We start from the raw sequence: 11,878 nt of genomic DNA, 5'->3' as shown, positions 1-11,878 counted from the left end.
AGATGTCAAGTCATCATCTTCTACTTTAGACCTTTGTACAACTGTGATATTATATGTTGATTAGAGGACAAGAACTGCGCCAACATGGCACTGAGACCCATGGGTAGGTGATTTTGCCACAGCTTGGGAAACAAGTCTTAAATATTGAGAGAGGTATCAGAAGTACTGTGATTGATACACGTATCTCTGAGGTGATCCATCATGCATTCAACTAATAAGAAGTGTCCACATAGCCTCTGACCTTAGAAAGTCACTATCTCCTTTTTTGTGAGTGCTCGAGTACCTTCATTTCCTAATAAAAAATGCTCACATATCCTTAATTTCTTGAGTACCTTCTTAATATAATATGATTAAGATAAGAAAAGTCCATCGTATGTTCTAGTAATCTTCATTCCTAGCATCACATTTGCAACACATCCTTCGTGTCGAATTTATTTGTCAACTTTCTCTGGGTAGCTTTAATTATGTCATTATTGCTACTACCTACAATGACAACTTGCATTGTCAAATTTCTCCTACCATTACTTTGAAGTTTGCTTTAATCCGTACATAGATTTAATAACCTTACAAACTTTACTTTTTTGCCCATAAACAATAAACCCCTCAAATTATTCCACACATATTTTCTCACTCAATTCACCATTCAAGAGTGCACTCTTGACATCTATTTGGTGTATCTTAAATTTACGTAACATTGTGATAACCATTAACGTACAAATGGAGGTTATTCTTGTAATTGGCAAACATGCATCAAAGTAATCAACACAATCTTTTGTTTATAACCCTTTACTTTGTACTTGTATGATGCATATTCTTGTAATGGGTGAATATGTATATAAGTAATGCACACAAGCTTTACATTGTACTTGTTAATAGATCCATTATTTTTTATTTATATTGAATATCTATTTATATTCTATAGGTTTAAGATGCACTAGTTTTCACGTATGATTTTGTAAGATAAATTCAATTTTACTATTGACAGTCTCCTTCCAAAAGATGAATTCAGTGTTACTATTGACAGTCTCCTTCCAAAAAGGCGTTTCAGGCGTGGACATTGCTTCCTTGAAGATTTGAGGTTTATCTTTTAATGCATAAGTTAGAAAAAATTGGACCAAACGATTTTGACATTTTGTTATTTTACTCCATTTAGGTTCACCTTCCATCCTCTAGTCCATCACCTTATAAAAGAGTTTTGACTCTTGTGTGAACTTACAAGGAAATATATGCTTAAAGAATGATGCATTCTTATATTCAATAACTGTATTTACATGCATGCCAAGAATGTCAGATTTATAAATATATTCGTGCATTATTGGTAAGAGCATAACTAATAAAAATAAAGCCAATTGTTTTTTTTTCCCCCTATCTTTGTCTTTTTAGGATTAAGAATCACCACTTTTGCCAAACTCCCCCACAGTTTCAAGAATTTATGGGAATTTATGAGCATAACTTCAAGTAGTTTTTGAATTCCTTCTAAGATGACGGCAATTTTTCTATGAATACATTCACCTGGAAAGATTCACTCAAAAACATTCATTTCGGTATACACATTACAAAATGTATTAAATAAAAAATTATCCAAATTAAATACTAATGTGCCCACAATGGTAAATAAATCCACTAAAAGTATATTTCCTTTCCTACATTGGATTATGGGGTTTTCACTACCTATACCCATGTTTAGGTAAGTATTTTTGGAGTCAATTTATTATTCACTTTTTGATAATTTTGAATAAGTGACTACGTGATGATGTTATTCTCTTCACGAATAAGAACATAATCTAACTTAAACATGTGTACTTATTTTACTTTTATTTTGACTTAAAAGACTATTTTTCTCAAGCCTCTTCCCTAGGATTCCCAACAAGAAAGAGTAGCTCAGCAACTGTTGGTTAAGATTAAGAACCTGCATGCCTTTTAGACCACACTAACCACAAAAGCATTAAAATAAGTGATAATGTACAGTGCATGGTATCATCACCACAAACTCGTGCTGCAGATCTTCCATAAAAGGAAGGGGTAAAAGAGACCCAAACGTATGAGTAGTCGGGACCTCCCCCACCTTCTATTTGCCCAAACTGTTAGAGCTAATTTGATTCTTATAAATTACTTTAAATTTTTGCTGACCTAATGACAACTAACTATGCTCCTGTTTTTCCTTTCATTCTGTTTAAGTCTAACCACTTCCATTTCCATATGGAACATGACATAATCGAAAACGATGATCTATCTGTCTATGGTCAGGTCAACATGTGGTAACCTACCTTAACAACCTTGTTTCTAAGTCCTTGTCCACTATTTTCACTCAAGACTAATCAATCTTTTATTGGATTTGCTTTTAAGATAATATATATTAGAGTGTCGGTAGAAAGTACTATAAATTTCACTATATCGAATTTCCAAATTGACGTGTCATTAATTATAGAGAGACAATTTGAATATTCAATTATGAGGTCGATGAAGCCCACCAATCATATTTATTATTACATCAGTTTGTAAGTTTTACATAATAAATTTTGTAGTACCTTTAGCATTTTCTTATAATATTTCCACTATTATGTGTCACTAATCATAAAAAGACAATTTAAATATTCGGTGATAAGGTGGTTAAAACTCATCAACTACATCAATTAAGTTTTATGTAGTAAAACTTGTAGTACCTTTAGCATTTTTTATGGATCATGTTAATAAGTGCCCTTAAGATAATTGTTAATAAATTATATTTGGAAAATTTTGATACCACTTTTATGAAAAATGTAAAAAACTGTCAACAAAATTAATTACAATATCATTTTTCCATAAAAATATTTTTAAAAATAGTTTATAAATCAATGCCCTTAGAGCATTTTTTAACATTTCCCATTTTATTACATCTCACCCTATTAGCTGCTCCTTTAGTGAGACAAAGCTAGTGCAAATTAATCCTTTGTATTTGCCACGTTAGCACACATTGCTGGTCGATGGAGGAACCTTTTGATTGCGTTATGTTCATCCTCTTGCTCGTCTTTTTATTTACTTTCACACAAAAAAAAAAAAAAAAAAATTCTTCCTTTGCTTTTGGTGCAGTTTATATAGACTGCCTTTTGTTGTTGTTGTTGTTGTTTTTTTTTTTTTGATAAGGCCTTTTGTTGTTAATAACTATGTTTCACCATTTTAGCTATATTCCTTGTTCATTAAGATAGAATATATACAATCATACTTTGTATTATAACTACTCCATTTATGATTTATCCTTTGGTGCTTTCCAGCTTAATATATGGGTTCATATATACTGATTGTGTTTTTTATTTCATCATATTATCACCATCATTACAGAGAGAGGGCTTAAAACTAAGAACAAAGTTTGCAAGTGCTTCTGAAATTGAAGTGTTCAAACACATTGACACTTGCGTACCAGTGTTGAATGAAGTACTTTGTTTTTTTGTTTTTTGGTATTCCATTCCTTTTTTGGTCGTTTCAATCATATGTAATGCCCACCCTCAGTGTCAGGGAATTTAAAGTAATACGAAAGTGGAGTATTCCTGCTATAAATTTGATTATTAATAAGACTGGCAGCAGATCTCAAGTGAAATTTTAATAATAGTAACATAAAGTCGGTCCAAATCTCAAAAATTTTAGCAAACCAACAATCCCATTGTGGTCCTACAATCAATGACCCATATAAATATATAAACCACATAGGAAAATACTCACCAATAAACAAATTAGCAACTAGGCATAGTCTGTTTTTCATTTATTAAAAGAACCAATATCAAAGGCCCCCTCCCTCTCCCACGATTCTATCAATTTATAAAAACAAAATAACACGTGTGTTTAGAACAACTGCATCAATTCATGCAAATTTTTCTTTTATTTATTTTAGTATAAAAACTTATTTTTTTCAATTTTACATATTAACTTTTTAAAACAACTCATAACAACCATAGTCTACTCTCTTCTTTCACCATAGGGATATGCAAAAAAATAATTGCAAAATAATAGTATTATTATAGGAACTATGTATTTTTACACAACTTTACATAGCTTGATGTAAGTGAATTTTGAACTTAATTGACTAAAATGTAGTTTTTTTTTTATACAAGCATCGATACGGTTGCTCTTAAACTCGAGTGAATATTAAATATGTGTTTGTATTAACTTATTATTAATTTTTTGACTTAATAAAAATAGAGAAAAAGGTTTCAAAAATTTGAAAATATATATATATTAAAAATGTAAATAAACTCCATTAAAAAAATCCGAAAAAAAAAGCCCCTTTCATTTAAAAAGAAGTAGAAACCAAAGTACCATACCAAACCAAACCAAGCTAACAAACTCCATTAAAATAAACACTCAAGCGCTCTCAGTTTCTTGCACACTCCAATGTGGAACCCACAGCACCTTCCCACCCACCATAACCAACCAAATTTCGCCACATCAAAACAAAAAAGAACTAACATCCAAGTTCCCTTGCCAATCTTTGACGTGGCGACAACCTATTGGCTATCTCAAGCACATACATGGAAGCTTCCCTTACAAAACCACACACCCCGATCAATTTGAGAAAAGACCATTTGACTTGCCTTGCTGTACCTCTACAAGCCTAGTCAGGCTTTAGTCAAAAATACAAAGGAAAAAAAAAAAAAAAAACAGAGAGAGAGAGAGAGAGAGAGAGATCCACATTCTTTCTCTTTCTAACATTCTTTTACTACAGAAATCTTTGAATCTGGTAAGTCCAAACTAAACTCAAAAAAAAAAAAAAAAAAAAAAGAGAAAAAAAAAAACTCACTCTCACTGTACTAACTTTAATCCCTCAAATCAAAATTTTCAACAAAAACAAAAAAAACACTAACACATAAAAAAGCTAGTTTTGTTTCACTGTTCTTTGTTGCTTTTGCCTTTTTTTTTTTTTTTTTTAGTGTTGTGTTAATAGCTCAAATTTTTTGACTGTGCCACAATCTGTGGCCAACTTCAAATCATTGCTGTTCTTCACTTTTGTCTCAAAAAAGCTACTCCCCCTCTCTTCAATTAGCCTATGCACATTCTTCAATCAAACTCTCTCTTTTTTGCTATTAGGGTTTTTCTTGTTTTTTCTCTCTGTCTAAGTGTGTGTATGTGTTGTTTTTTTTATTTATTTATCTGTTTGGGTGGTGAGAAAGTGAGGGGGAAAATGTGGTTGGAAGAGAGTATTATGAGTAGTCAATGAGAGTTCATCATATAAAAAAAAAACATGGGGTGTGTGTTTGGGAGAGAGGTGAAGCAGGGTTCAGTGGAGAGAGAGAGGAGGAAAGAGGAAAAGGTGGAAGAAGAGAATGAGGTTAGGGTTGAGAGAGTTGTGGAGGTTGGAGGAGAGGCTCAGAATGGTGAGAAAAGTAAGGAGAAAGAAGAGGAGAGAAGTGTGAGGCCAAAGAAGAGGTCTTCTTCTAGGCCAAATCCACGGCTGAGTAATCCGGTGAAGCACGTGCACGGCGAGCAGGTGGCTGCCGGGTGGCCCTCCTGGCTCTCTGCTGTCGCCGGTGAGGCCATCAATGGCTGGACGCCGCGGCGGGCTGATACATTTGAGAAGCTTGACAAGGCAAGTTCATGTTGTGTTTTTGATTTATTGTTATTGCTAGTGACTTGAATTTCGGAATATTTATAATGTTTGTGTTTAGTTCTTTTTTTTATTTGATGAGAATGATGTTGTTGTTGAAGAAGTTATTAATTGCTTTTAATGTTGGAGAAAGAAAAAAAAATGGAAACAAAATTGCGTGTGTTGCATGTTTTCTAACAAATAGCATACTGTTACTGTACTAGAATTAGGAATTTTGGTTAACTTGGATTTTTTTTGGTGAAAAAATGAAAATGTTGTTGATGTGTTAGTCATTAAATGTGTGTATGGTATATGATAATTAGATTGGGCAAGGTACATACAGTAATGTGTATAAAGCTAGGGATAATTTGACGGGGAAGATTGTTGCATTGAAGAAGGTTCGGTTTGACAATTTGGAGCCTGAGAGTGTGAAGTTCATGGCCAGAGAGATTCTCATTCTACGCCGTTTAGATCATCCCAATGTTGTGAAATTGGAAGGTCTGGTGACTTCGAGGATGTCGTGTAGTTTGTACCTTGTTTTTGAATATATGGAGCATGATTTGGCTGGTCTTGCTGCGAGCCCCGGAATTAAGTTCACAGAACCTCAGGTATGGGCGGTCTTATTTTGCCTGATTCTTTGTTTTGTGTAGTTGAAGATGTTTATGCCTCTTGTCAAATTTGGTCTTTTGGGTAGTTATATCTTGTGTCTATTGTGGACGTGGCAGGTCAAATGCTATATGAACCAATTATTATCTGGGCTTGAACACTGTCACAATCGCCATGTACTGCATCGTGATATAAAGGGTTCAAATCTTTTGCTAGACAATGAAGGAGTTCTTAAGATTGCTGATTTTGGATTGGCTTCCTTCTTTGATCCTAATCACAAGCAGCCTATGACCAGTAGGGTGGTTACTTTATGGTACCGTCCTCCAGAACTTCTTCTTGGGGCCACTGATTATGGTGTAGGTGTGGACCTTTGGAGTGCTGGTTGCATTTTAGCTGAGTTGTTGGCGGGGAAGCCTATCATGCCTGGACGCACGGAGGTAAGTACTGAATTTTTTAATAAATTCTGGATATTCTTTTTCTGCTTCCTTCCATAACTTTATGATGCTTTAGTTGGCATTCTTAGTATTAGTTGAATTTTGTTGTGTACCCAGCAATGGCTTCTGTTACTAAATTTGCTACTGACATCTATCTTTTATGTCAATTAGGTTGAGCAGCTACACAAGATATTTAAGCTCTGTGGTTCTCCATCTGAAGAGTATTGGAAAAAGTCAAAACTGCCACATGCAACCATATTTAAACCCCAACAGTCATACAAGCGATGCATAGCAGAGACTTTCAAAGATTTTCCACCATCATCTATGCCACTAATTGAAACCCTCCTTGCAATTGACCCAACTGAACGTCAGACTGCCACCGCTGCATTGAGGAGTGAAGTGAGATTTTATATTTGACTACTATATTTTCTATTCCTTAATTGCCCTTACTCCCCTTGTAGCTGTTATCTCTTTTCAATATGGACAGAGTTTTCCTCCAAATTGGGTTGGAGGAAAGTTTCTCCAACTCAGTACATGGGGATTTATAAGGCTATCAATGTGAATTTTAGTCACACGACTTACTTAAAGGTCATGTGACTTGTTTAGAGAGTTTAATAAATCATGTGATTTAATACACATGGATAATCTTATAAACTACCTCGTATTAGGTTGGAGGAATCTCCTCCAATTCAGTTTGGAGGAAAACTTTGTCCTTTCAATTTGGCTTTGGCCCCTTGTATGGCCAGCTTGCTTAATAATATCTACATATCAAGCTACACAACTGCCTGGATAATTTTTTAGGTGATGTACATATTGCATTTGGTAAAATATCCGCGGAGTCCATGAACAGATCTTCTTACCCTTTTCTTTTGATTGTTATTTTGCCCTTCTTTAGAGGTGGTTATTGGAAATTGTGCGTCTCTGGCAGAAGCATTCAAATTGTCTTCCTAGTTAAGTTTCTTTGTTCATCATTTTTTAGGTTAGCCACCTTCTTTTCCAGGTTAGTAGCAATTGTTAATTTATCATGATTGCTAAAAGCTTTAACACAAAATGTTTACTATTGAGAATATTAAAACTGTTGTGTTTACCAATACAACAACAACAACCACCAAGCCTCAATGTATCCTCAATAGATTAGTTAGGGTAGGCCACATGTATTCTTTTCCTCCATTTTTTGTAATTTCCTTTTCTTTTTTTCTTTTTTTTAAGGGTCTAAATTTTTTTTGGCTACTTGACTGCAGTCTAATTTCCTGATGTCAAGATTTTATTAGTACTGTATGCCCTAAATTTAAGCCATCTGTCAAGTCTTTCAGTATTGAACCTTTCTAACCTCTCTTTTGGTGCTATTGGTAGAGTATGCCTTTTTCCCCCTCCTTTTATAGTGAAAATGGTTACATTGAGCAGTGTCTAAAAGGCTGTTTCTCCAACTCTCTCTCACACACACACACGACACACGTATATATAATATTTCAAATTGAAATGGTAATGAATGAGGATATGTATCAATGGTTGGATGCAAATGAGTGGAGCCAAGTCTACCCAAGACTAGTATATAGCTGTTCAGTCTTGATTTATGTCCATCTCAAGCTTTAAACTTTGTAGTGCCCATGCTTGGTTCATGTCAGCTTCGTTGAGCTCTTTCGTGTTCAGGTGCCTATGCAGGCTTGTTCTTTAACTGAAGCTATAATTTGTGCTTTGTAGAATATTATTTGTTTTTTACCTGTGCAGATGCACTCGAATACTCTATTTTAGGATTATAGGTACACATTCTAGGCTTACTTTCATTACACCTTTCTATTTGCATAGAGCTTTTTATTTTTTATTTTTAAGTGTACCCTTGGATGTGTAACAAAGATAAAGTTTCATTATAAAACACATTGCTCAGTTTCTCAGTTGCCCATGCTGGCCAAGCTTGTCATTCCTTAAGCTTGACCTGTTGAGAAAGGAGTCCAAAAACTTTTGCTTAAGCTTGTTGCGCTAAGCTGATGAACTAGCTTAAAAGAACTTATTTATGACCAGAGCTAGAGCTGTTCACAGTAAGCTTGTTTATTTGTCAGCCCTATACAATATTGGTTTTATCCCTAGACCAAAATAACTATTACTTCTTTGTTGGTGGTTGGCTTGAATCTATGTTGAATATCTCAATGTTGGCATTACTTTATAATTGGCAAATATGATATGTAGAATAATTTGTTTGAAACTTTTTTTAATTTACCTTGCTAATTATTAAATATGTGAATTCTTTCTTCTTTTTTCTTTTCTTTTTTGGACAGTTCTTCACAACCAAACCTTATGCATGTGAGCCTTCTAGCCTTCCCAAATATCCTCCCAGCAAGGAGATGGATGCTAAGCTACGGGATGAAGAAGCTAGAAGGTGGTTGACTACAGTTAATTTAATATCTGATTGTGCATATCATCAAGTTTGGCATCAGTTGAATCCTCAATGCCCATGTCTTTTAAACCTTTATTAAGTTAGCTGGGTTCGTTGTGAAGTGCCAAAAGTTAATGAATAATGTGCACTAGAAATTTAGTGAATTGTACACATTATAAAAGGTTTTAACAATTGTCACGTATAACTCAATATATGGCATCTCTGTAAAATGTCCAGAACACTATTTCTATGTCATATTATATTTGGAACACACTGAAATTTCCTCATCTGATATATATATAATCTTTTTGGTTCTTTGACCCCACCAGTTAGGTATATCTTCTTGCATTAATTAATTTCATGATCTTTTGAAAAATTATTTTTCTTTATATTCATCCTCTTCTTTAGCAAAAACACTTGCCATGTGATTGACTAATATTTGTTCTATTCTGTTTTTCTTCACCAAACCCTTCCCCCACCCCCCTCCCCCTCCAACCAAAAAAAAAGCTCTCCAAGTCTAACCTTAAAGGAACTTCATGACTGTAGATTGAGAGCTACTAGCAAAGCTAATCCAGATGGTGTGAAGAGATCTCGTCAACGCGATCGGGCTATGAGGGGAATTCCTGCTCCAGAAGCAAATGCTGAGCTTCAAGCCAATCTTGATGTAAGTTAGATAAGTTGCTTCTTTCCGAAAAAAAATTTATATCTTTCTATTTCCATGGTTTTTCACAAATTAAGTTGTTTGGAGGAGAAAATGTTACCTTAAAACTTAGGAAAGAACATTTTAAATTTTCTACTCTATTGGCTGATTAGGTAGATGCATGAGTCTGACAAGAAGAGAAGCATGTGCCTTCAATGGTTGGCAATACCTATAATTAATCATCACTTAGGCCTGCCTTTTTCACTCTTTGCTTTTCCCTAGTGCTTCTTAGGAAAAACAATTTCACACTCATACGCACAATCCCCTTGAGAACAAAAGTGCCTCTTGTTAGTGTATAGTTCACCAACATCTGTATGGGATGTGTACAATATAGTCATTTCTTTGACACAATAAAAGTGAAAAAAAGGAACAAAAATTGAATTTCACACCAAAGAGCGAATTGTTGGTCAGTGAACTGTGGTGTTGTTGAAGGAAAGATAGAAGAGGATATGTGTAGACTTGATGATAATTGACATATAGAACACTTGGAACCTTGGAGACTCATAATATAAGCTTACGAAATGTCTAAAATAGCCTAGCTGCCTCATAGAGAGGAAGTAGCATACAGTTACCATGTTTTAGAGTGTTTGATTAAAGATTTTGGAACGCTGTGTGGGGGGAAAATGGTATTCATCGGCTATTTCCTATGAAATATATTCTTTGTTGTCATGCATGCTATAAGTATGGGATGTAAGTATACTTCACTTTCCAAGATTTGAACTGCTATGATGTAAATGTTGGCATTGCCAGATGTGCTTAGGGACTGTCTGCATTCACCCTAGCCAGTGAGTTAGTGGTGCATGTAGACAATTTTGGAGTTGGTATAAAATGGTCATTTTGAGATGTATAAGTCACTCAAACTGTCGGAAACAGTATGACATCTCTTTTCAACATCAGTCCATGATAGATTTCCAGACAAATAAGATATCTTATAGTGGCTCCATGAGAAGGTGAACGCGATTTCTTTTTCCCCCTTAAATGTCTACTTCCCTTGTTGATTTTCTTAACTCATTAGGATCTTCTACCTAATTGTTTGTATTTTTAAATACTTAGCGATCAGCATGAACACAAAGTAATTTTCTTGTCCAATAAATTATTATACTTAATTATAAAAAAAAATGTCACATAAAGTGGATAATTTGTAAACGTCCCATTTGGGTTCAGCATGTATTGACTCATGAGGCAGTTGACTAGGATTGGTATATGACTTAATAATAATGGATATAAGGAAATGCCCTTTTGCTTGGGTCAAAATTGGGAAATCTAACATGAGCATCTGACCAACCATTTGATTTATGCCAAGTCCTTGAATGTAGAAGATTAGAACAACTTTGTTTTTAGACATTTTTGCTAATTTGATACGTTGTCTACGTGGTGCCCCTCTTTCCTCACAATGCAGGATAAGTGTGTTCTTAAAATAATGTAGTTGTTTCATTCATGCAGTTTTTAGTCTCTTGCATTACCTTACTGTATAATTTCGCCACTATTGCCCATGGATTTACTTTCAATTGAATATTTATGATGACTCTATTTTTGTGTTACTGCTTACTACAGAGGAGGCGTCTAATTACACATGCAAATGCAAAGAGCAAGAGCGAGAAGTTTCCACCTCCACACCAAGATGGAACACTAGGCTATCCTTTGGGTTCTTCACATCATATCGATCCAGCATTTGATCCTCCTGATGTTCCATTCAGTTCTGCAAACTTCTCATATTCAAAAACACACATCCAAACATGGTCTGGCCCATTAGTGGACCCTGCTGCTGTTGGTGCTCCAAGGAGAAAGAAGCATGCAGCAGGTGATGGTCATGGACACTCAAAATCATCAAAAAAAGACTCAAGAAGATAAGAATTCTGCTCATCATAGACGGTCATTCAAGAAGATAAGAATTCTTCTCGGATCAAAGAGACAAGAGGCATGTAATATATTTTTTTTATATGAATTTCTGAGAGCATTCATGAAGCTGCAAATGCTACTGATTCGGTGTCTTATATTCAAGCCGGATGTCATATATTAAAGCCGGAAAAGCCAATTAAATTCAATGGAGAGGTAATATATCTTGTAATCCTTTTTTCAATTTCTTGTTCTATTTTTGAATTGTGAGAGGCTTCTCAATATTGTATATTTTTTTTTATATATTATTTCCCCTGTTCGAGTTGAAATACTCTATTAGGTTAGTTGAAATTCTAATAAATTTGCATTGAGAACCC

The 11,878-nt window shown here is 34.5% G+C and overlaps 1 protein-coding gene across 1 annotated transcript; it reads left to right on the top strand.

The window, feature by feature from the left end:
- Positions 1-4,708: 4,708 nt before the first annotated feature.
- On the top strand, positions 4,709-11,878 carry LOC142626449 (putative serine/threonine-protein kinase At1g54610). Its single transcript, XM_075800269.1, has 7 exons — positions 4,709-5,557; positions 5,878-6,162; positions 6,280-6,597; positions 6,766-6,993; positions 8,868-8,968; positions 9,512-9,629; positions 11,220-11,878. The coding sequence occupies exons 1-7, from the start codon at positions 5,213-5,215 to the stop codon at positions 11,514-11,516; spliced, it is 1,692 nt and encodes a 563-aa protein (XP_075656384.1). The 5' UTR covers positions 4,709-5,212; the 3' UTR covers positions 11,517-11,878.

Source organism: Castanea sativa, chromosome 2 (assembly GCF_040712315.1).
Source record: "Castanea sativa cultivar Marrone di Chiusa Pesio chromosome 2, ASM4071231v1".
Lineage (NCBI taxonomy): Eukaryota > Viridiplantae > Streptophyta > Magnoliopsida > Fagales > Fagaceae > Castanea > Castanea sativa.
Note: the sequence above shows the minus strand (reverse complement) of the source record. Positions and strands in the feature narration are given on the sequence as shown.